A 27,614-nucleotide genomic window follows, 5' to 3' on the forward strand; every position below is an offset into this window, starting at 1 on the left:
GTTTCATGCATTTTCCCTTAATTCTTGTTCTGCATACCAATTAGTGATTTTTTTTTTTTTTTTTTTTGTCGAAAATTTGATGCGAATTCCAAACCGCAACTTCGATCTTCAATAACCACCGCTGAACTCACCCTATGGTCTTTGGCTATACTTTCGGAGACGCTTCCTTTCTTCCAAAACGATGTTTTTATGTTGTATACAACGACAAAATTGTTGTCGATAACCGTTCTAGGATTCAGCCACGGCTACACAAAATCTTATCGTTCAATACACGCTTATAAATAAGACAGGATTACTCGAAAAAGGAAACGCATATTATAATCTTTAATACACAAACGCCCATATAGGAAATATCTACTACCATAAATTATTTTATTCTGAAATATATAAGACAGAGGGAAGGGCTGCCAATAACTCAGGGATCAAATGTCTCTATAAGAAAATATTTTACATGCTTACGTAGGTAGTCAAAGTCTATCTCTGTGCTAAGATTGGTCAGGATTGGATTAATTATGAAGATCGGGTATGTTATATACTTGTGATTGATTTTTAAGAGGAAATCAAATGAATGATGATTACATACATACATACTCAGGTATGTTATACCTAGGTATATTCATGGTATCTAATATATTTTAAAACACGGTTTGTCAATAAGAAACGATTGCCACTTTTCTAACACTTTTCTTTTTTCGGTTGCCTCTCTGCTGTTTCAATTTGCCGAAAGGTTTCAACACTCAGGAGTGATTTCTTCAGTAGGGTATGAAATTGAAAGGGAACGGTCATTTATTGAGGGCGCTTTGAGGATAACTGAAAAAAACTTACCATAACCTCTGTTCGGGATATCACGGTATTTGCTCGATACAATTAAAGAAAACTCTGAAAATCTTAAAATGTCCGAATTGAACATAGCAATCAATTTAATATTGCTGTTGTGTAGATTTGGGCTTAGTATTAAATGTCTTATTTCTTTTTGTCATTTGTGTATTGAAATTAAGTCTTTGAGTTTAACATTCCACGAGGATGATGATGGAAGAATTGGTGGGAGGAAACGTGAGTACCGCGAGAAAATCCATAGACATGATGTTATCCACCACCAACTTATTTGGCCGGGAATCGAAACAGGGACTCTACGCACCAAAGGTAAGCGCTCTACCACTGCGCCACCGTGTCCCCTATCATTTATTTATTTATTTTTTAAATATTGTGAAATCATTTTATACTAGAAACAAGTAATAATTAAACACTGAAAAGAAACGGACTATGTAAAACCATCACCTCAGTATACATGTGACACAATAGGGAAAATGTTGAAAATAATAATAACGTATTTTTCAGTAGAATATTGTCTATGCCTTCGTATTAAACCATGCTATTTTCATGTTTATTCAATACTTCACTAGCTCAACCAAAACTTTCTGTTTCAGTATATAAAATCTTAGCGTTAACTCCTCCTCCATGTGAGACTAAATATAGATGTTCCTTAGCCTGATAGTTATCGCAGAACCATGAAACAACAAATCTTTATATATGAGTGAAACCCTTTGGAGAATACAACTTTTCTTTTCTCTTTAAAGGAAACCCTGTCATTTAGTACGTTTCGAACTTATCAACAAATTACCCATCCTAACACTTTTAAAAAAAAAAAAATCTAATAATAAATCTCGTAGCTGTTGGTCGAGAACCGGCTTTTCCAAAAGAAACAAAAAAATATTTCTTCTCCCTCGTTGTGTTATTATGGAATGCAGCTTGCCGCAAGTTTCGAACGAAACACGAAAATACTACGAACCATATGAGATCATCGTGATTCGTAGTAAAAGAAATAACAAAGAGAATGAAAGTGTTAAAATAATGCACAGCTGTCAGCGTTGCGTTTTCCGAAAAATAACACCTCACAGCTGTCATAGACCTTGAACTTTGAACGTGTACCCCCATAAATTACAGCAAAACGTCTCTTAAAGTGTTTGCTGAGATGGTGGTGAAAAGTGTGTTATTACGAGGCATCAAAAATCATTGTTAAAGACGGAAAGAAAAGGAGTTCTATGGAAATAAATTATCTTCGCAGCTATTCTCTTTCAATTATAATCCTTATCCAACATTTGGTAAAGGGGAAATATTAAAATATGATGATAAAAGCAGAATCTTCTTTGTATGAGCTTGAAATGTCTTTTCGAGTATGTCATTCTATTACTACTAGTGGACTAGTTTATATGCACTAGTGGATGAAATGAGGTAATTTGTCTCATATTCACGTCATTTTGCATAATATCCAATTGGAGAGACATTGTTGTTATCATTATCGAGACTTATTTCTCTCTCTCTCTCTGTTTTCAACTACACTTAACAGGCAATGAGGTGATATTATGACAAACATCTTCCCCTCTGTTTTCTGAGAGAGGAAAGTAAACAAATGTGTGACTAGAGGAACAAAGCACACGATTTATTGATTATTGGAAGAAGTCATCTCCGTAAAAATCTACATTTTATCGCTACAAGCTTAGACTCCACACTTTACCGATGGGACTTTCCTCAAGAGCAGCCACTGGTTTAAAGTTTTAAGAAATATATACATAAAGTTCAAGAGCCCCAAAGAAAAGATATGAAAATTTAATATTTCCGTAACTTTTTTTCTTTTTTGCTAAATAAAAGCTATAAGCAAAGAAAGAACTGAAGGTAGGAACAGAAATAAAGTTTGTATCCTCTTTTTTAACGATACGGTTTCATTGTTTCTCCACAAAATTGTTAAAGAAAAAAAAACAATACGACAAATAATAGAACTACTTTCTACTATAAATTTACTCAAGAACTTATAATAAAACATTTAAATATAGACATTGAATTACACTAAACTTATGATGAGTGTAAAGAGATGTCAAACACCACCAGATGTAAATATGCCTTACGTATTTTTAAGGATCGACAATAATCGCAATATGTTGAAACTTTGTCCAAACACAAGTAATTCGGGCATTATATATACAATGTTAATAATATATACAATGTTAATAGGACTTCTATTTATACTTCAGCGTTCTTTTTCAGTAACTAAACCCTCTCAATAATGATATACTCTAAATTAATATTTTCTTTGTTTGTTTAATCTAATTTAAATACATTTACGTAACACAATTTAAAATCTGGAAGTTGCTTTAAGGTGGGTGTAAAGATGGATCAACCCCAAAAGATAACATTTTCTTTCTTCTTTTTTTAAAGGAAGCATCAATATTCTCAATAAACACTCGAGTTGAATTCTGTCTCTTCAGGGCTGAATGTTGAAAACAAAATGAAAGATGTATATATATATAAAATGGGCATCAATGAGCTAAACCAGTTAGGTATTCCCAAATGCAACGCGGCTTTCAAATGATAATATAGCGAATCTACTAAGCTCCTTCGTAGCTAAGCAGTTAACGTACACGCCTTTGGTGTAGGAGTCCCGGTTCGATTCCCGGTGTGAGTTCATGTGGTTCGGATCCCACGTTAAACTGTAGGTTCACGTGTCATGTAGCCTTGCCGTTAAACAGGACGCTAAACTCAAAATTTTGAAGAATCATATCCTGGACGTTATGCAGTCCAGCAAAGAATAAATGCGTAATGGGTTGCATATGTTTCAGATATATTCGTGAGCATATACAAGATTTGAATTTTCTGTTTCGTCAAATCACCCAGAATTACTTGATTTGTATTTACGTTCTTTGTCAGCAGCTAGACTACATATGAGGAGATCTACAGTTTAAAGTGGTATATGAATCACTCTCCTACTGGGAATCTAGCGAAGCACTTTGTACACCAAAAGCCACTAGAAAATCCGACCAGAAGAAGCGAACTATGTTTACATTTGTATGCTTGAATCAAACAATAAATTTTGTTTCTAGACTACCATTCCTAGTACTTACCACCTGTTTCTTAGTTATTTATCTTATTTACTAATTAAATGAACATTTAAAATTATTCTTTAACTTACCTAACGTTGACATGCGAGGTTATTGTTTTATCCCGTGTTTGATAGCGACATCGAATATGGAATCCCCTTCCTTGGTTCGTGACTAATTTTCGGTGAGGCTGGACTACAATGGTGTTAAAATATTCGACGCCGCCATCCGTCTGCAAAGATAAATGAAATTCAAAGAATGGGCTAATTTATAATCAAGATCATGTTATCTAAATTATCTGTCTATGTGTTGTTTATTATAAATTAGCTATAACTCATTTAGGTCATGTCTCTTGTTTTCTTTTGTATAGACCTGTAAGGAAGATAGTTTAAAAGGGTCGATATAACAGGGAAAAGATATTCCATAAAACGTTACGTTAAAAATTTTCAGGCATCTTGCAGTCCGATATTCCCTATGTGATGGATTAATTAAAATTATTTAAAAGTGGAGGTGGGCGGGCGTAATAGTTAGCGTTCTTGCTTTCCAATCTAGGAGTCCCGAGTTATAATCTGGCAAACTTAGGTTTTCCCAAAATTTTCACTTAGTTTCACCGACCGAATGGCGAAATGGCACTTTCAAACATATTATTTGCTTTCCCATTGTTATTATTGTTAAATGATTCCATGATTTCAATGTTATTTAATTTTGCAGTTATAGATCTGGAAGTTATATATCGTCGCTTGAGAACCAGAGGAACGTAACTCCAAATATGCAGTTTTCGCTTTCTTCATGTTTGGACATAATTTTGAAAGGCCCACCTGGTGTAAATGGAACGTAACTCCATCTGTTCTTGTCGATCATCTGTTGTAATGTAGCTCAATTACCATCTTATTAAAACATATCTTTCTAAGAAAATAATATTTTTGTCCTCTCGCCTGTAAACCTACGAAAATGGAGTTACGTTCCTCTGGTTTTCATGCGACGATATAACAAGCTGTAAACCAGGAAAATACTAATGTTTATTAGTAAATGTTTGCAGAATATATTAAACATAATTTACAAGAAAACGGAAAAGAAAGAAGAATATTCGCTCAAGTTTTTTTTTTCTTAAGCAATAGTAAGACTGCAAAATACAGAATGTCATTCTGACTATTAAACTCACTGATTCATGCAGGTTTTCTAAGCGTTCTGATATCACTTGGATATTGGTCGCTGTTGAGATAAGAAGTACGTCTCTTTACATTTATTTATTTACAATGTCCGCGATAAGTGTAAGGATATCTCTGAAACAACATCTAGTAGGCATTGGTGCTTTTTGTATCGAAAGCAGAATATTCCAGGTGCGAATCTAGTGACAGGTTGCCTTCACTCAGATTTCTTCATGATTCTTCCTCAATTTTACTAGGTGAATGCCATAATGGTAGCTTTATTTGCTGACTTCAGTTTCCTTTTCATTGGTAGCTCTATTTGCTGACTTCAATTTCCTCTTCATTGTTGTCAATTGTTAATAATTTCATTATAAATTGGCCTTGAAGAGTGTATCTAAAAGTTTGTAAAAGAAACAAACAACCAAATTTTTTGATTAAGGTAATCCATGTGGTTGATCCCAAGATACGGACAATCAAAAATCGTTCCCCGTCTGTTTCTATAGGAGTAATTATGGATATCAACCTTGCCCGATAGACTACCCTCAGTGCTGTTGAGATTAGCTGGTTAGTATAATGCACAGGATACAAAATATTGCTCTGTTCGTAGAATGCGACACTAAAAGGAAACTAAATGACTTTCTACTTGACAAATGTAAAGACTAAGTATTTTACGAAAGTTTCATCTACAGTAACGATTTGCTATAAAAATCCATCTCCCTCGCGACGATAACGCTCTATCCATTCGTAAATCTTGCTTCGCGACAAACAGCTATCACCATATTACGCTTGCGTTCGGCGAATAATTTCCTGAAGTGTAACACCTTCCGCAAAAAAATGAGAATCATTGCCCTAATTTCCTCCTTGCTGCAGATAGACAATGGAGCTACCATGTTTAACGGACTGCTACACTCCAACGACTAACGCGGGATTAAGAGTGTACGTTGCATACGTTACTTTTTAACTTTCCCTCGTATATTTTCAAATCTTCATTCGTCTTAAAATATAGTCGTTTCAATTTGAGATAAAATGCTATATTTAAGTCTAGGCTTGGTAAAATTTAGCTTCTGAAGGAGTTTGGTTTACTAAAGCCCAAACCAAACTTATTCTCGTGGTGTACTCTGCTACTTACTTTTCACTTATATCAATCTTATTGGAGATACTGTATTATTTTTCAGCAATCCAAAAAGATGGGAAATTGTCAGCTTTGAAGGAGAAATAAACCAGTTGGAGCAGTTGTTTCTAACAAGGAAGAGATTATATAACACAAAATATTATTACTACAGGAAAGAGAGACTTAAAAAAAATAATTTTCAGCAAGTTGGTAACAAGGATTATTGCTTTGACATGTAAACATTACATTATAACACCTTTACTTTGTGTATATATACGAAAAAAGAAGTATGCGGGGAGACAATCTCACTTTCTGTTTATAAATGTGTGTGAAAGAGTGTGAAGAACATTTTGAGTAAAATGTAGTCGTCAATGAAGCGAGAAGTCTCTCACGCGGCTAATTTCTAAACGCAGAACTAATCCGTGAAATAATTTATAAAAAAAAAAAAAGTCCGAAACAAAAACAAAAATACTCTTAATACTTGTCCTGTCATGCATTTCTTTTACCTTTTATAAAGTCTCTGGTGGAATTACTTTGAAAGAGAGTACCTACTACTCACTTCCAGCAACAATAAGAGATAGACGAACCAGGCTTGTCGAATTAACACCGTTGTGTCAGGAAAAAAATAAGACAATTTTTTTTAAAAAAAAAAAGACGAAAAGAGAGGGAAAGAACTGTCTTCAAGACGTGCTTCAACTCATCGCCATAGAAAATGGTAGAAAAAAGAACTGTGAAAGCAGAAGAGAGAGAGAGAGGAAGTTAAAATATCTAACATTGACATAAAAAAAAAGGAATGGAAGTTGGAAAACGTTAGAAGTCCGTGAAGTAACGAAAATAAGAGTTTTTCTTATTTTTATTTTCTTTTCAACAAAATTTTTCATTTATAGTACTTTTTTTTTCATTCTCAGAAAACTACGGAAAGTGTTTTGGAATGACTTTTTTTTTAACAAACAGGACATTGCACTGATTTTTTTAAAATACTAAATTAGTTTCCGCATTATCAGATAGTAGCAATTTCCGAGGTTTCTTCATGCTGCCTGTCTCGACCGCAATCAGAGACAACGTAATAATTTTAATATTGAGACTCAGATGTCAATCTCTACGGAGAAAATTGAGAGACTGAATATATTACTTTCGTTGTTCTTCATTCTGGGCAACATCATAAGCGACAAATTAGTAACAAAATTGAGAATCAGATTTCAAGGATTTCCCCACCGGAAATTAACCCGGGACCCCATGTACGAAAGGATTACGTTGCGCTAGCCTCTCGACCATCAGGAAGGACACAGAAATTTTTTAGTCATAAACGAATTCAGTGGCGGAAGAACGGGGACGCGGAGAAAATTTCTCATTCTGGATGATGTACTGCAGGATGTAGAAAGGAGTAACTGTACGAACACAGGGTTCCGACTGGTCAGAGAAGTCAGGAAAAACTCAAGGAAAATGGTGCAGGTCAGGGAAGCTCAGGGGATAAAGACTGGAAATTAGGAAAAGTCAGGGAAATTTTATAAAATATATTTTTTCTAACATTAATTGTACACTAATTTTAGCTTAGCCAACATTATAATACCCATTTAGTTTTTATTGCTGTTTTTATCTTCTACATGCAATTTTCAAAGTCAGGGAATTTCCTGCCAAAGGTAGGGAAAGTCAGGGAAATAGATTTCTGCAGATCAGTAGGAACCATGCAATAAGAGCAAAATAGTATCGTATTTAAATTGGTGTCACCTGTTATACTGTATTAGCAAAAGATAGATATAACAATATTCTTTTTAAATTTCAATGAGATATGAGGATCATGAGAAAACGAGAAGATATAAAACGGTAAGCTCTTGTATAACAACCATAGGAAGAAAATCTGAACATTGAAGTAGGTTGTGGTTCCAAGTTGGAAGCGGTGGTTGTAGAGTGCTCATTTGTTGTGAACAGTTTCTGGTTCATTACTAGTGCAAGTGAGCTTGAAGTAGTCATTATTGCATTGAGCCTTCTCCTTTCATCGTACTGTAACATTTGCAATCAATTTTCTCATCATAATTCAACTAAATTTGTCCTCTTAGTTTCGTAACCAAAGAGCTTGAACGCAGGGGAAAAGGCTAAAGCTTTTAATTTACTTCATCATCTTCAAATATTATGAACATTTATTCCAAGGGAAATATATACCACGAAAAGAAACTTGACCTCCCACTTAGAGTTCAGTAATCATCTTACTGTGTATTATACGTAAGAGATTAAGAATTCTGTCTCCTCCTGTAATTCCCTCCTTTTTCCATAAGTTTTGTAAAATATACCTGTTTAAGAAATGTATCTTTTTCGTTGATGGGCCATTCATCTGTTAAATCGTTTGGTCCGTTTTTTACCAATTTGTTCATCAATTTTACGGAGGAAAATAAGTGTTATTTTAGTACTATTAAAGAGTAATTCAGCAAAACATTATAATACGACATGATTACGAAGGAGAAAAAAAATGCTAAAAACATGCTTCAGATTTCGCGACTATTAAACGCTCAAATGAGAATGAGAGAACGGTAATTTTGTATTTGAAGGTTGGCTTGAGTAAGGTCGTTCGTTCATTCGTCGTGTACGATGAACGACGAAACCGGAGATGTCGATTCGATTTGGTTTGTTGCTAGTTCGTTGTAACCGAGAGCGAAAAGGCTTGTTAAAGAAAGTCATCTACCGCATCGAATTGCCCTTTTCCTTTCACATGATACAGTTTGTTCATTTGACAAAAATTCATTATTTTCTTGAAGACAAAGCTTATCCACCGGAACTTTCCATTTAGCAGTGCTATTCATTTTTTAAAAAAAGAATATCTATAGAACTGTACTTCAACAGAATAATGTAAGGACCAAATACACAACGGACCATTGAAGCCCACAGATAAGTCTTCTTCTTCGTCTTTTTTTTTTTAATTTATTCTTTAAGTGATATAATAACAATGCAAAAATATATATCGTTTGTTAGATGCAGAGCTTTCTTTTTATAAAGTCTTGGAACACCACACCCTTTCTGTTTGGTTTCTTCTTCCTCTTTTTGTTGTACGTAATTCTGAAGGCTCTCGTACGCTGTTGACCTTCAATAGCCCCGGAACTTAGTCTACAAACGTGGGAGATACTACTGCGGCTCTGTTGCTGATTTCTTGTTCTGGTTTCTGTCGTGGTTGGAGATTTTGATCTTGTGATTGTCACCTGCTGTTTCATGTATACCGCGGACAGACATCAAGTAAACCAAACTTTTTTTTTTTTTTTTGAAAATTACCTAAATCTTAAAGAAAATTATCAGAATATTTACAATTTAAATCATCTGTTCAACATGAAAATCATACTTATTTTGTTGATTTACTTATACTCATGAAAATGTACTAATACAGAATGATTACATTATGTTGACTAGACAAATATATCAATAATATTCCTATCTGATTATGTGAATGTTTTTTTTTTTTAAATCTTATATAGACATTCTTTTAAGTCTCATACCTCGAGCTAAGTAACTTTGTGGTGGACAACATCGTGACCGTGGGTTTTCTTGGGGTACTCCTGTTTCCTCCCATTTTCTCATTCCACCAATTCTTCCATCATTATTCACTTGCTTTAATAATCGTCTCCCTTAGCCTAACGGGCATAAATAGTAGGACGTTAAACTCAAAGATTTCATTTCATTCTGCTTTTTAAAAGTCCCAAATATCTACGGTCATAAAACGCTTTTTGTGATATGATAACAATGAAAAATGCAAATTGAACAATATCACCTATAATTCTTCTTGATTTTGTGATGTTGAAACCGAATTTGAAAACGAAAATCGAAAAGTATCTCTCGTTTTTGTTTCACACCCATGTCTAATAATAACGTTAATGTAGTGAACATTTTCGCCACGTTTGGGGTAAAATGTCTCACTAAGGTGGTAACACTGGAAGAGTTATATCAACGCTCAGTTTTCATTCCTTACTTCAGTTGTGTTCTGTTAGTGGGCGAGACAACTTACGCGAGAGCAATACATAGAGGCCGTGAATGGAGATGAAAAGGATAAATGTAATTACCGTAGGATTTTGTAGCGCAAAATTTATTTTTAAAAATTATTTTTAATTCCATATTTCTTGCAAACTGTTATTCCTATTTCTATATAAGGCGTACACATATATACAATTGTAAATGATAAACAGAAATAATCAAAAAGCTTATTAGAAACTGGAAATTACTTATGGGATCGCTGGCAAGAGGATGTGTTTTTAAAAAAGATCGTTATTTGAAATAGGTTGAGAAAATTTTGTCTAACGTATATTCACGTAAATTCTTGCATTACATTATTGCTCCTAATCCTTGGTCGATTTCAACCCTTGGAAACTCTTATCCGGGTAAGGGGGAGGAGGGGCACAATGTAGCAAAGGCTAAGCCCTCATATTAGGTGACCTACCATATGCGATTTTAAAATATGGCATCTTATTTTGTGGTAATAGTAGCAAAAGTAGACTTTTGCTTAGACTATGAAAGAAAGTAACAATAATCTTACGTCGGAAAAATGAAAGTACCTCCTTGTTGACATTTGTTTAAAGATCTTGATGTCGAACCTGTACAAAATTTATATTTATATCATTTATTACAATATATATATAAAGCTGAATTCTGAAGAATTCGTATTAAATAAAGGCGTACAAGATTATATTACACGTTGAAGAAATGATTTATATATCATTTAACATAGTCTACAAGAAGTACGTTTGAAAAACGATATCACATATACAGAAAACAAACTATATAACATGTTATCTACTGTAGTAAAAAATCACAAAAAGTATTCCTAACTTTATGAAACTACTCAAAAAGTACCTCTTGGCAAATTGTTTTTAAACTGCTGATAAATTCTATAAGTTTGACTTTAGTGACATGTAAGTATGTATGCAATGGGACAAATCCAATATCATGGATGTGATGTAATGAAGTAATAAAATTCTATTCAATTGAATAAGAGTAGGTCTTGAGCACCACGTTGTTTCATGAAAATTGGATATTTATTATTTTCAAGAGTCATCCTGGAACTTTTTTCTTAAAGAGAAGGTAAAATTTTTCGTCTCGCCTCGAACATAAGTTGAGTTGAGTTGATTTTGAGTTTAACGTCCCTTTCAGCAGTGAGGCTATATGAGACGGGACCTACTGATTAACGTAGAATCCGAACCACATGAGCTACCGCCCGGGGTTTCCCACGCCCGCCTCGAAAATGAGATAAGAATCGAACCAGAAGAGCCTTTCTTAATTTTTTATTCATATCCATTATAGAGATGTCGCAGAAAAACTAGTGCAATAAAGTTCAGGTCAAAGTTAATACACATCTGCCTATTAATCTTCCTTTCGCTCATATTTTCTGTTCTTTATCTTTGTATATGCTCTTTATTTTTAATTTCTCCTGACCAACTAATTTTTCGACATTCCGAACGATATATTGAGGCGAGGAATAATTGTCCGTTGCTTCCTATCTTTCAATTTGTCGTTGCATGTGATTTTTTTTTACAAGTGTGAAAAAGACGCGGAGCGCAGATTCTAATATGCGAATTTAATAAAGGATCAAATCAAATACCAGATAATTCCCTATCCTTCCTCCCCTAAATAATTAATACCCTATTTTTATATGTGTAGATCTTTTTTTTTAAAAAAAACGAGAAAAGACAAAAATGATTCTTTCTGAAGGCTCTACTACCAGTAATAAACATAAAAGAGTTGTGAAAAGTTTACACTGAGAAATAATATTCCAAAACAAAGTAATGAAATTAGTGAATGAGAGGAAGCAGCAGTCGAAATTAGATGTCAACATATTCCAACGTGTATTTGATGCGCGACAAATTTAAGAATAATTCAATGAAACTTATGAAATGAGTGTTGAAACTTCGCTCAGCCACAAATTAAATCAAGAAAGAAGTTCGCTCATTATTCAGGAAGATCAACATTATTCGAAGCACGCAGCTGAGACTTAACATACTCTCTCAACTGTTATTTATTACCAGCTGTAAGCACCTGTCGTTGTCGGCTCTTAATTAAGAACGTGGATAAAAACGAGTAAGCACCCGTAGTCTTACCTCAGAACCTGGATAAATGAAAGAATGAAGAAGGTTTCCACAACAATTCCATTACTTAAGTGTTTATTCTCTACTCTTATATAAGCTTGCAACACCAAAACGTAATGTTGGGTGTGTATAGGCCAGACATTCTTAGAAAACAGCCAAGAAATGTGATATATTTTCATTCACCCCCTCCCGGAGAAGTCTTTTACGAGACAAAAATCGAGAGAAAAGGTTTAGTAGGCGATTAGATCTGGTGAAGATCTGTATCTGTGTACAGAATTTGGTGTATCTAGGTTACTCTTTTGATGTCAGAGAGACACATTGGCCGATGGTTATTGATTAAATTTGACTGGATTTTATTAATATTGTCGCTCAGTAATAATAATAATAATAATAATAATAATAATAATAATAGTGGAAAGGTTGAGGGCATGATCCTGTCAACATCTTGCTAATTGGCGGTTTTATACACTGTCTTTAAACCCTTTCTGCTCGTAGTGTGTTCAGAAACTAGGTTTTTAAAAGTTTCAAGAATATGATTGCATTTCCCCTTACCTCCCCATCACAGTAGATGATACTCAACGATAGCAGAAGCTACAATCCATTCATGTTTTTTTATGTGCTGTAGATATAGTGCCTCAATGTCGACTGGTCTAATATTAGAAAAGTAATTATTGGTCATGCTGCAGCGCACACTATTTGTAGTGAAGTAACAAATCACCACAAGATACGTGAATTAATCTTGTCTTTGAATAAAGAAAAAAGAAAGGATTTTCTAAAGTACCTCCAATAAGTGATTCTACGAAATATGTTTTCAAGTGGGGGTTTTTGTGTTCCAGGAACTGCGTGCATTCCTGTCTCGCTAACATAGTATTACCGAAAGCTTCATTTTTAAATCTTGAAAATATGAAGCTATTATATGCTAATCTTTCTAGTGTATCTGTCACGTTTAAAAATTTATTTGTAACATAAAGAGCTACTTACTTACATTGTAGTGCACTTCTATAATGAGTTAGCAATCCTATAAATCTTAAAATCTTTCGAGGAAATCTTGTTTCAAGATTTTTTTTAAAAAAAAATAAAATATCCAAGTTCTCATTTTTGTTTCAGTACAGTATTTAGTGTAAGATATATTCTGAAATTCTGAATATAACTTTACACTTTCAAATGTCCAGGATTATATATTATACTTCTTCCGAGAAGAATTTCTATGTAATTAAATTTCTGATATAAGTAATTCATTTTCAGCAAGTGATAAATTTATTTAAACTGAGTTTGTTATTTGTTTATATTTTATATTCATTTGTCAATATATATTTTGCATGAAAATCGTTGAATTCTTATATTAGTTCAATGTAAGCAGAAGTGCCGAAACATAAAATAAATTAAAGTAATCAGCAGAAGATGAAACATTTTCTGTAGGGGCACATAATACAAAAAAAAAAAAGAAAAGAAAGAAAGAAAAAAGTACGACAATTAATCAAATTCGTTTGCAACATTATTAAGATCCAGTCTTTGAAAGATTCTTGATAATTTAAAACTCAATGTAGTGTTTTTTTCATAAAGTAACATTCCTCTGTAATTTGGCTCCCATTCTCAAAACATTCTCTGGGGTATATTGCTTCGGATATGATCTGAAGTAGATACTTCCGATTATGCTTTAGTACATTGTGGCCCCGCATAGCATAGTCGCTAACGCTCTCATCTTTGGTCCGAGTAGTCCCGAATTCGATTCCCGGTGGGGACACTCGGTCAGAAAGGTGTAAAAGCCTTTGCAGGCCACCCATCCTTACTGAGGTATTTCCTGAGTTTTCCTCATTCATATCAGGAAATGACGAGATGATATCTAACATAATGATCCCAGTCTGCTTCCTTCCTTCTCCATTCCCTTCTTCCGTCCCAATTCCTCGGGCAGTTTGATCGCTGAGGAACATCATCTCTCATATATGACAGGCTTAAAGTTAAAAGGTCATATATGCTGAATGCCCCAGAAAATAATACCTAATCCTAGTAATCGATATCACTCTTCTTACACTTAGTATTCCACAAGGATGTATGCCAGTAACGTGGCGTTAAGTTTCGAAACGGGTAGGCTGAAATACTCTTCGCTTCACCTCGAATTTGTGCATTGCACTCAAGTTTCTTCTGCTTAGAAGGATGACGAAATGATCGTGTTTCTGCCTATTCTCATGCAATAGAGAATAGGGTAGGAAAGAATAGCCTTCACAATGTTCCTTGAGGGCCAAAACTTGAAATGGGCTACTATTGCTTGCCTCATGTTTATACGAAACATTATAAAATAAATTGTATTTAATAAAATATAATTTAGTAATGACTAGGAGCATTAGTTTGAGTTGACTTATAAATATTTGAATGGACTTAACCTTACAACCTTAATGGGCCCCAGCCTATGCGTAAAGCACAAGCAAACAAACACTCCATATATCAAGTGTATCATAAAATACATCAAGAAGTTGTTGTGATATTGAGGGAGTTAAGCTTCCACAGGTAAATGGAGAAAAAGATCAAAGAACCTGAGCTCCAAAATTCCATTGTTATTAGTGTAGAGATTGAGACAATTTCATGCATAGATATAGATATGAAACTCAGATGTTGCAGAGAAAACCAAAAATCAAGATAATCTCAATTTCTTCTTGAAAATCATTCGATATTTTTATATATTTACTCTGTCTGTATGTCTGTCCATCCGGGAGACAAAAGATATCATGAACTATTTGATGAATCACTGCCAATTTTAGCCAGGATGTCTAAAGTTGAACAAACTGGAAGAAATCAACCACATCTAGTTTTAACGTTAATCACTATAGAGCAAAATTAATAATAGATAGTGAAAGTGCTTTCTTACAATCGATCATCCCAAGAATATGTTCCTTCCGTCTCCATTCAAATCTCTCTACTAAAACCAGGGGTAATCGAAATTTATACGAATAATTAAATAAATAAAAACAATTGAGATATATTCATTCAACATGGACCAGAAAATTACCACGCCATGCAAACCAAATTCTTTCATGTGGTGTACGCTTGAGACGCGACACTACTACTTGTTAGAATTATGTTAACACTACTACTGAAAACATAGGATTGAGATCGAAATGATGGACAGGGATAGGGATTGAAATGATAGAAAGGAATGCATGACACAAATACTTTTTTTTTTAATGAAATCAAATAGCAATTAATAAAGTACGTAACTGGCAATAAACTTGTTTCCTATGGAGTAGCAATTTTGATCTTAAAGTATGATAACGCTTCAAATATGTTCAACTATTATTTGCATCACGCACATTTGAGATTCTTAATGATATACATATGACTTTTCAGTACAGAAAAGAAAAAAAAATGCTTAAATATTTAGGAACTGGAAAGTGCCTAAACAAGACATGTTTTTGTTTCAAACCGCCTGATGATATCCGGGTATTCAGTTCCTTTCGCCATTCAAGTTTTTTTCACGTTGAAGCGAATAAATTAAATAAAGAAAAAACAATTAAGATGTATTCATTCAACTCGGACCAGGAAATTACTCGTCCACACCATTCTTTGAATCTACATCACTGGAAATACTTTTTTCTTTATTTTAAATTCTTCCATTATTCATGTCAGTTTCTAGACATACAACAATTATTGTGCAGATTAACGGAAGACATCACTCATTTGTTGATAAATGCATTTAAAAATTAGACTTGTGTATAACATGTGCCAAACTTCTATGTGTACTGTACTTTATGTTCACAACATAGAATTTTCCCGTTAGGTTATATTAAAAATAAATAAATTGAATTTCAGTACATTTGTCACTACTTAGCACTGGTTTTCTGACAACTAGCATTCTCTCATCGTAGCAGAATATATAAATATAATAATAAAGTTTTTATCAATGCAAAGAACTAGTAAGGCATACGGAAGGGCATATCTGCCAAATGCTATTCACTTGACCATCATACCATCTGTGAAAATTGTTCGTCATTTTTGTTTCTATCGTATAACTGTTCACTCTTGCAGTAAAGTTAAATTTTGCAACTCAGGTTGCTTGAAGGAAGTTTTTTCTACTAGCAAGATTTAGATGAGTTGCAATAATAAAACTTATATTTCAACATCTTAACAGCGTATTTCGATCAATTTTGGAATAAGTTGAACCTTATTAAAGCTTGTTTAAAAGTATCAAAAACTTTTAAGTTTGTAATTTGTTAATCACTTTTCATCATTATCCATCCACCTTTAATCGTTATCCATCATCTTTCATCATTATTCATCCACCTTTCAACATCATCCATCATCTTTATCAATTTTTAAGGAGTTACGTTTACCAACCAAAACTCCTTTTAACCATATGTCCGTACGTCTGGGAGACTAAAAGATAATTTAAAAAAAAAACTCCTTTATGGATCACCATTAATTTTAGCCAGGGTATAGAGGATCAAGAATTAGAAATTGAGTTCGTTAATAGAGCTGATCCATCCAGTTGACCCGAAGACATAACCTCCATGTATTCCCATATGGGTTATTATAGATCAATTACCCCTTGATAGTATGCAACCCAACTGTGCTTAAAACGTCATGTTGGTTGCATACCGTTCAGTTACTTTTAACAGTCTAACTAAACTTCTTCCTGAGGTGTACACATGATACTTGTTACATTAAAATTACTATATTAGAAATAAATTGTTTATAACAAAATTCAGTGGATACAGGTGACTGGTATCCAGATCTGCACGCAAAGAGAAAACCTCAGTTGAGATTAAAATAAAGAAAAAAAATAAAGTTTAAATTGTATAACTAGTACTAATTTAACAGTGATTTATTTACTTATAAAATGTCAATGAAGTTTTATCGACATAGATAACTAACAGAAAAACTGTCAATTGAAATCCCTTTCAAGCTTTTTCACATTTTTTCCTTTTATTCCAGTAATACGTTAATCAACAAATTAGAACATTCAAATCATTTTATAGGATACATACATACATATAAAAAAAAACATTGAAACGTTACGAGAACTAATATGTGTCAAGCTACTCTTTACTGCATTTTTAGTAGTTTTAATACTACTTTCTACATTAGAAGCACTATAACACACTGATCAGATTAATGCATTCAAACGTTTTAGTTAAATGAATCGCTTTAATTCAGATTAAACGCGTAAACAAATTCTACACTAAAAGGGCAAAATTATCGCGTTTTATACAACAATGTGTGTTCATGTGCTAAATAAATAAAACAGAAATTGAACCATAGTTGAGACTATCATCCTCATTCGAATCCAGTCAACGAAATTTATACCTAATCACAGTGTTCAGTTGAAACACACAAAAACTTAATGTAATCACAGTTGCATCGCATACAATGAAATATAATACCTTTATTCCTTCAAAAGTATAGATCATAGAAGATACATCAATAGCACCTTATTAATACTTAATTTTTAAAACTTTTTGAAGTTCATTAAAGACATGTATGCTCCGTTCGGAATAATTTAATAGAATCTTTAAATATCAAGCACAATGCGGTATGTCGATAAAGTCCAACGCAAAACATTTTATACATCTTAATGATGATTTTTTTTTAAATGTATATATTCCTGTTCCAAAGTTAGTTTCATGCATTTCATGATTTTACTGAGATTTTAAAATTATATTTATTTTACGAAACCTGTTACTAACACTGAACTCGTAAAGTAACAGTAGTAGTAATAATATTTTCGACTGTGAACATAAAAATGAGATGATGTAATATATATATATATATATATATATATATATATATATATATATATATATAAACTTTTCTCGTATACAAAATATAAAAGTATTCAAAGGGCAAATTTCAAGCAGTGATATACTTTTTGGTGTACGAAAAGTAGGTCTGGGTTTTAACTTTTCCCCGTTAACAAGATTATCTGAAAAAATAAACATCATATTCAGATAAGTATACAAAAATCCTAAAACGCTATGTACTGTCTCTCTTGACGAGATTTCATGTATGCTACTCGATTTAAAACAATTTTTCTGTGTAAAGAGGGTGTTTTGTCTTATTTTTGACTTCAGTAAACTATTATCTTGATAAATTCTTGAGTTAACACATTGCAGTGTGGCTAAGGGAAATAAGCAAATTCATTAATAAATGAAATAAAACGCTTCTCTTATATACAATGCACCAACAAAATGCAATATACAGTATAATTTGATATATTTTCAATATCCAGGGAATGTTATACAATTTGCAGACTTTTTCTGAAAGATTTTCTCAGAATCTTTTGAGAAATTTTTAAGATATATATATATATATATGACGCAGATAAACATATCAGTGCAATGCAATTGCATATTAGCCTAGTGCTCTTGGATATCCCAGTGATTAGTATAGAACATGTAATCTGAGATTCTATCCTCGGCCGATGCGTATATGGTTCGGATTCTGTAATTTACAACTTATATTGTCTTGGTATTAGAAAGGGACGTTGAACTCTAAAGGAACAATAAAGCTCATTAATCCAAAATCAAAGGATGGACTGGACGTTTGTTCATCTTTCAATACATAGTCATGATTGCCCAAAAGTAAAAATAATACAGATAATTCCAAATCTGCATACAATTCTGTGCAGAAGTTTCTTTATTTTATTTATGTTCATCCATACTACAAAAATCAAACAGATTTCTTCAATATACCGTTCTACCGTTGTTTACCGCTTACTTTTGTCATCATGTTAAAAGAAAACTGTAGTAGGCGAGAAGCAAATATCTGCTTTTTTAACTTCTTTAGAAGTCTTTGCATTTAACACCCAGTATTGCTACGTCATTCTGTCTGGGGGAGGATTTCGTAGGCGATCCGGATACTCCCCAATACTTTATATGGAGCTTCTGGGAACCACAAAGACCTTGAAGGCCAAGCAAATTAAAATCGTGCATAATCATTCCCCAATGCTTGATTGCATCATTAAAATGTTGTCTATTAGAAGAAGAGTTATTTTGCAACAGGAAGATGGACACTAAGAAAAATTATAAATGTTGTAGTATTATTAATAATTTATTTGTTAATTGCAAAGTATTGACAAACAACATTGTATATTTGTCTAAAGGCAGTCATGAGTTGTCTTTCATTAACTTAAGATGGCATGACAGTTATTTGGTCAAAGAATTTTATTTCTGGAATAATATGAAATACATTTAAAGCTGAGAGTAGCAAACGCTCTTAAAACTTATTGTAGAATACAGAAACATCGTCAAGAAGTAGCCTTTTAGGATGCTGAAAGAAGATTATGCTAAAGCCATGCGAAAAGCCTCCATGGAAAGTGTCTGTGACACCACTAGCCGAATATCTCTTCTAAGGTGTAATGAATATGAGATTTCAGACCAACTCTCTTGAAAATCAAAACAATCAAAAAGGATAGATACATGCGGTCACCTGTGAAAATAAGTATATACTATATATACACCCTACATGTTCCTGTGTCATAACCACGGAACACGAGTCAACCAACATTAACTCAATTTCCTTTGACGTAAATACTGAACGATCGATCGATTGATTGGAAATTAACGTCCTGATTCAGCACCAAGGCTACATGAGACGAACCTACCATTTGATGTACGAACCGAAGCACTATTAGGATTTATATCCGAGGCCTTTACTGCTGATCGAAGACAGGATAATGGGAGCAGAAATTAAGCGTGTTAGTCATACTTAGTCACAAATAGTTGTAGAGACATAATTCTGTGTACAGGATTAAAAACTATATTTCAAAAGTCAATTCTTTCAGATATTATTTTCAAAAAGATATATAGGTTGAACATGTCCAATTTTTCTTACTTTTGTTGGTGATTGTAAAGAAGTTGATTTGTTCTAAGAGAATTTATTCATTCAATTACTTAAATTTAGATTAACCTATTAGAAATTGAAATTTTCTATTTTAATGTTAAATGGCATTTTCTTCAAGTTGTTAAAAACACTCTATCGAAATAGATAAACTATTTTATACTTAATTGTGAAAATAAAACTTTATTTGGGATAATAGATGTAATCTTGGACTAACTGAGAAAATTATTACTTGTAAAAATTATCTTCGATTATGATTTGTTACGAAGATTACCAATATCATTTCTTCAAACTGCGTTGGTTGTTGGGTGTAACCAATGTCCTTGAAGATTTCCTTTTCCAAATTTAAAATTAAAAGATTAAATCGTGGACTCAAAACGTTTCAAGATAACTCTGCTAGGTAGCGTAATATTAATATTTCAGTATTCTATTATTTATTAGTTAGGAGAGAAGCTTAAGATTTTTCTTATGTATAAAGAAATGTTAATTACTACGTTTTAAAAATGAATGTATAATGACCAACGCTTATTTGCTACTGAATAAGAAAGGGAGGGGCTAAATTAGTGTATAAGTTTGCAATTTTACTACTGGAACTTAAACACTTCGACTTATGAAAAAATAACTGACTTAATACATGAGGGAATGCTCAAGAAACGTCAGGAAATTTCAATTTCCTTTTTAAAATACATTCAGTCATCCAAAATTCTTTAAAACAAGTGATGGTCAAATGGTCATTACGAGTATGTTACATCTGGTCTGCAAATAAAAATTAATAATGTAATATTTCTCTTTCAAACTTTGTAAAAAAAAAATTGACAAACTTCATTGTTTCCATTAAAAGCAATCCTTATTCTTCTCTTATGCATTAGTCATTTTTGTTTTAATATTTCAGTAACAATAATACGTTCTGAAATTGCCATTGTTCTGATTTTAATTTTATTTATCTATTTATTTTAAATTTGCTATGCCTCCAAGTTTGGTTATTATGTTGTCCTGCTCCCTCGTTGGCCATTAGTTCAATGTAAATTGGTCACCACTGCTCTACAAAATCCTAATTCTTATCTCACTGAGAAAAAAGAAATAAGTGTTTTACGTGAAATAACTTGATAGAAAGTTCTAAAAGATTACCGTGGTCAACAACCAGATATTTCTAAATACAATAGTTTCTTACATTTTAGGCCAAACGTAAATGCTAATGTCCAAAAAATCACGCCATACAAGCTAGTTGATAGAAAATAAGCTTTCAGTTTTGACTGTACATACTAATTTTTTTAAAAAAAGTACATATATACTTTTTGTTCAAATAAAGAATAAAATAAGTGATCACACGCCCCTGAATAGGACAATAACCTTCTGCTTTATTTTCCTTGTTTTCGTTTTCGATTCTACTCTGATGGAATATTCTTTCCGTCCGTATTAGTATTATTTTTTTCTCTCCTTTTTTATTATTATTCTCCATTACTTTAGGAAGCTAGTTTATGATTTTTAAAAAGAAAATCGCCACTGAAGTTTTTTTTCCCCCTACGTTCTTGTGGTTATGGCGGTTGGGCACAATTACGGACAGAATCTGATAGTGAAAGTGGCATGATGGAGACTTTTAAGTGCTATACGGCTTTGTAGAATGTTAAAAAGAACAGAAAAGACGATGGAAATATGCAAATAATACAGTACAATGCCTTAAAAGCCGTATGAACAGCTTTGACCACTTATGATTTTTTTTTTTTTTTTTTTTTTAATCTCGATGCAAAACAATATATACTAAACGTTCCCAAAGGCATTTCAGTAGCAATGATTGATCATCGGTTCTTCGTGTGATAGACTAAGTCGGAAAACATCGAAATGGTAGTCTTTAGTAGTGTAATTTTCGATTGGAAGTAGTTATTTGAACAACTATTCTTTAGAAGATATAGTAAAATATGTAGTAAACCTTCAGGTGTTGTAATTATGGGAGGATCTGGTTTCAATCTTAGCTGTTGGTAAACTTAAGGTAAATGTAAAAGAGCGGTAATCGTCACTAGATGGCAGCACGTTCTCTATATCTTTCCAAAATATGTTCCATGGAACGTTAATATGGGCAATAATTTAGTCAAATTCAAGAGACGATTGTTGAAACTTTTATTCAAAGCCTAATTGAATCAACAATCAGACTATAATACAGTATGTTAGACTTCCAAACTATTGCAGCTCAATATTGAAACTGAAGCTTGTAGAAGATTTCTACCATTTCCGATTTTAGTCGAGGTGTAAGGGCGGAAATGGAATCTGTTCTTGAGACACTGAATCCATACTGAAGGTAATTTCTCACTATCCATTATCATTTCTGATTTATAGTGATCAATATTAAAATTCCACTATTAGGATAGAAATAAGACCTGTAACGTAATCTGTTCCTGAGACGCTGACCCATACCGAAAAACCGTCTCTCGCCATTACTGATAACTTTTTGCTCTAGAGTGATAAGTTTTGAAACTCGAAACGATATAGGCCTACATTTTCCTGTTACGATTGAACAATAAGAATGGAGATTGAATCTATTTGGGGCACTAAGTTCATATCAAAATTATTTTCTCACTATCTATTACCATTTTTTGTCTACGGTGATCACGGAAACCACTTTACGGAAACCAGTAGGATAACAGGGGGAAGATGAGGTCTTATTTTTAAAACGTTTGACTCATATCAATAATAGTTTCTCCCCATTATCTTACCGGTTTGCTTTATGCTTATCAATATTGAAACCAAATGAACTATATTTCTACCATTTCCGGTTGAAATAAACGGATTAGATAGAATCTATTCTTGGGACGGTGAATTCGTATCAGAAGACCTTTTCTTGGTGTATACTATCGAGTTTGCTCTGTTATCTGTCGACAGGCAGACCTGACGGACTATTCTATAAAACTTAATATTCTTATACATATCATAATTTAGAAGTCTAAAAGGTGATGGGATTAACCTTTGATTATTGATTATCTTCAGACAAAGTACATATCTCTTAAATTTGAGTGTTCTGTCGCTCCATGATAAACACTCTGAAAAAATGCAGTTGATGCCCTCTATTTATGATCACCACTCTCTTACACTCATCTTAATTAACTGTGAAGGGCTAAGTGAGATGGAAGGTAAGGAAAGGGAGCTAAGGGAGATGGAAGACAAGCTCTCCCTTACATATAAAACATTGATGAAATGAAGTTAGCATGTGGAAATGGAAGAACCCCGAGAAAATCCTCAAACATTGAATATATTTTGCTTTTTTTTTTTTAAAAAAAAAAAAGAATCGAAATAATATATCTTTTAAACGGTTTACCGTATACAACATCGAAGTTCGTTCGCGGGCAAGAACCTATAAAAGAAAAAGATATCCCGAGAAGTAAGGATGTCATTTTAAAAAATGAAAGAAATAGCAATTTATGCCTAAACATAACTCGAAAATACATGTTAATTTCAATTCACGACACCAAGCAATATGTGACTGATTCAAGCTATAACTATGTAAAACAGTAGTTCCTTTCTTAGATGCTGAATGTTAGGTTTGGTTTCAAGTAGCAGCCGAATATGTAGTTTGAAATCTATTTTAAGCTATAAAGCCTCTCGTGGAGATATAACCTCGGTGCAAAAATGCTTCGTTAAATTACAAATGTTCATTGTCATGATTCATACAATATGGCCTGAAGCAAACTGTCATATTCGCAGAAATTCCAATGTATAAAGTGATACGAGAACTATTCAAGTATGAAATAGCTTTTCAATATCGATGTGTAATGACAAAGAGCAAATTAACCAAATCGATTCATTGGAGACTGAACATGCTCCTTATTAAGACATAAGATTCTGGTATTCAATCATTGTGGAATAGTGAGTGTGAGACCGTATTGAGTGCAATCGAAGTGCCCTACCTACATGACGTGATTCGATTTTTCCAGGCAGCTGATGATTTCCCTGAAATTCCAAGATCAGACAGTTCAGAAACCATATTTTACCCCCTTCACGAACCACATGATTTATGCGTTCATCAAGGTCGTCTTCCGTACCAGATATCTATCCTTAGCATCACTCATCCTGTGGGTCAGTATTTCTTAAAATTCTCTGTAGCACTTGTGCACACAACAATCGATGTTTCCATCATATAATTCTTAATCATTCGGCAATGAATGGCGGCTGTATTGTGCTCTTCCGCCTGGAGAAATCGAACTACAGCATGTAGTTTCCGCCCTTGGCGGGCATTTTGGGCGGGCGGGTTTCACGCTCACTACTCCACAATGATTGAACACCAGAGTCTTTTTTTTGGTATGGAGGATGTTCAATCTCCAAGGAAGAGATTTGGCTAATTTACGTTTCGGCATCTCACATGGTTTTCCTCAGTCGGCTTAACGGAGATTGATTGAAAAACGACTCTCGTATTGATTATGTCTTATAGAAATTCGTTCATAACCATGACCCATCTAGTCATTCTGAAATATATATATATAAAAGACAAATAATTTCACACCATAACTTCCAAACGGATATCCGTTTGTACGCACTTGTATATATACGATATGGCCAGTAGCCTCATCAGATAACGGGCACCTCGTATCCCTTCCTGTTCTTTTCGGTTTCGTTCTAGTAAAAGTGAAAGAGGTGATGATTATCAGAAGGTAAAATAAACAAAGTATACGTAATGCTGATGGAAAAATTAATGGCGAAACAAATAACAGAGCACCAAGGAAATTGTTTACACGCGTTAAAAGAGAAGTATTTACCGTTATTACACAATTATAAAAATCGACCTAACTCCTTCATGCGAAGAGAAAATAAATACATAACAGTACAATGTCTACAAAAATTTAGCCCTTGTGAGGTTATTTTTACTTCTGTCCAGTGTTCGTAGAGGTCGTGTAATTTTGTTTACTACTTGCACGCACTTGGACTCAGTCACACGCATATGGACATACTCTCACTAAGTTTTTTTTTTTTTAACCTATCTAGAAGGAGGATATATACATGTTCATTCTTTACCGTTATCTTTCGTAATACTTCCATCATACTTTAATACTCAAAGACATTTGCAGTTAAATATACACCACAGACACGGTTCTTTAACTATAAATATGACGTGCAAAGGTGTTCTTCTGTAGCTTAAAAAGCGTCGAAGACAGTTGAAGCATTTGAAATAAAAATGATAAGCAGCGACTTCCGTGTTTTATTTTATACGCTTATAAACAAATAAAAAAACATTGCAATTCATAATGATTGTGAAAGCTAATGTACGCTATATAAACGTTGCATATTACTTTCGGTTTCAAAATAAAAGTTCTATACTTTGCAAATTAAGTTACGGTGAAAGACGTGGTATCTGAAATACAAAAGAACACTGCATATAGGTGTGAACTATAGTTCACATGTCTTGCATATACTTAGACATGAGTATATAAACACCAATGGAAAGGATCGTTTTGAATATTAATACACTTGTAATAAAAGTCATTGATACACACGAACTTTGTAAACAAATTTTCTTCTTCAGTGGTATTAAAAAATAGTTGGTGTTGATAGATAAAAAATGAGATGTGAGAATAGTATCCAAAGTAATAAATTATCAGCTTTTTTCATACAATATACTCTTTGGCTAGAACTGATATACTCAATATAACGGTATATAGTATTTCTTAGTTAAAATGATGTTAGGATTAACAATATTCTAAAGGCATTGACCATTTTTTTTTCATTAGCACAGTTATTAATCTCATTTTTTTAAAAATTGTCTTTGGTTTTAGGTCCAATTTGAAATTTTGTTAAATAACCTATCGATCAACACAGATCTCCTCTTTTAAAACAATGTCGCACTCTAGCAAGTGTTGTGCATCACCAGTTGTCGTTAATCAATGCAAGGTCGAGCATGCACTTTCAATCAAATGATAAGAGAAATAGGAGTAGATTTATTTGCTGTGATTTGAAACAAGTCCTTGACTGATCATGAGGCAGAAATTAGGTCGCGATTAGAAACCATTACACCAAAGCGAAAGGAAACTGGTTCAGCATCAATCCTTTAGAATACAATGTTATATTCCTATTCAGATTATTAATATATAACAAAAATACTAAGATAAATAAATTATTAGTAATATTACTGATTTAAAACCAAAAATAAATAAATAAACGAACAATCAAGAACGAAAGTCCCCTTTTCATATAACCATGGTCAATGCTTAGGAGAAAGTAGAACAGGGTGTTAGGGGAAAATACCTTGAATATCTTTATTGCTTAACTGTAATTATAAGTAATACCTAATATCCTATTTAATACTTAACACGAAAGAAGAGAAAAGGCATATATCTGCAGGTATAGATTTTATTGACTTTAATATGATAATAATTTAATCAAACCTCAACTTATGTGTTATTAAACTGAGATTTCATAAAATTATTATAATATTACAGTCAACAAGACCTACTTCTCTAAATGTGCCTTTTCTCTTCTTTGCAGTTAAGTATTAAATAGAATATTATTTTCCAACTTAATAGTACAAAAGAAAAAATCAATCGATTATGAGAAACTTTGTCAGTAAATTTGAACATCATATGGAAAGAAAATTCCAGTAGAATGGAATGTTTCGTGTACATATTCGGCTGATAAGATGCAAATGTGTAAATAATATTAAACTCAAAAGAATCCTTAAGTAACATGTCAAGATTTCTTATATTTAACAGTAAGAATTAATCAGAAGAAAATGAATATACTTACCAAATCTGTGCTCATGGTGTTGCATGACCTGAGAGGGAGTTTGTACCTGACGGGGCTCTCTTCCTGGAGAAACTCCGACATGCAGCTGGAGTTCTTTGAGAGGCCTTTCGGATAGATCATCCCATTGAACGCCGACTGTGTTTTGATCGACACCAACATCTCGCTACTGCGGCACTCGATGCGCACATCTTTCACCAGCGGCTCGACTGAAATAAGCAAATTGTAACTTATAATATGTAATGTTTACAAGTTGTATTCATAGAATTCGGTTACAGTTTGAATCAAACAATAAGAGAAAAACCACAACTTCTCTCGTTATGACAAATATCTAACTCAGTCCATTCAGAATTTAGTGAAGAAATTATTGTATATCAGAGAAAGTGTACTTCTGCAGAGTATTTGTTTCAAATTTAGCACTTGAAGGTCAAATAATTAATTTGTCTCCTATTTGTCTAGGTGAAAATATTCTTTCAAAATGCAGTTCAATCAATTGAAAGTAATTTAAATAATGTACTTGTTTATAAATTTGCAACGCGATGTCTTTCCCAATATCAAGATTGTGTGAGACGTGAACCTATATCACTTACCCATAAGGGAAGTTCACCATTTAATTGAGTTTCACATAGTATCCAGCGAGTCATTTAATAATAATGATGTGTAGTGCAGTCGGTATAATTCAAGGCAAACATTCGTGCTTACATAAGAAAGATTAGATATTAAACACACAAAATATGTAGAAAACCTACGGATTTTACGGTATAACGACATCATAGCTGTTGCTTCTTCTTAGCACAAAATAAATAATTGTATGAAGTTGCATAAACAGTAAAATGTTTGTTGTCTGCTATGTAACAATAATTAAATAATAGAAAAT

General features: G+C 33.0%; 1 protein-coding gene across 2 annotated transcripts in view; it reads right to left on the reverse strand.

The window, feature by feature from the left end:
- Positions 1-27,614, reverse strand: part of pio (zona pellucida domain-containing protein piopio) — a 254,041-nt gene that overhangs the window by 21,061 nt on the left and 205,366 nt on the right. For both annotated transcript variants that reach the window (XM_081736236.1, XM_081736235.1), the window contains exons 4-5: positions 26,741-26,946; positions 3,965-4,104 (exon numbers count right to left, since the gene is read on the reverse strand). In XM_081736236.1, the coding sequence (XP_081592362.1) occupies positions 3,965-4,104; positions 26,741-26,946 (346 nt within the window). The remainder of the gene's footprint in view (positions 1-3,964; positions 4,105-26,740; positions 26,947-27,614) is intronic.

This window comes from Thermobia domestica, chromosome 13, assembly GCF_964235325.1.
Source record: "Thermobia domestica chromosome 13, izTheDome1.hap1.1, whole genome shotgun sequence".
Taxonomy (NCBI): domain Eukaryota; kingdom Metazoa; phylum Arthropoda; class Insecta; order Zygentoma; family Lepismatidae; genus Thermobia; species Thermobia domestica.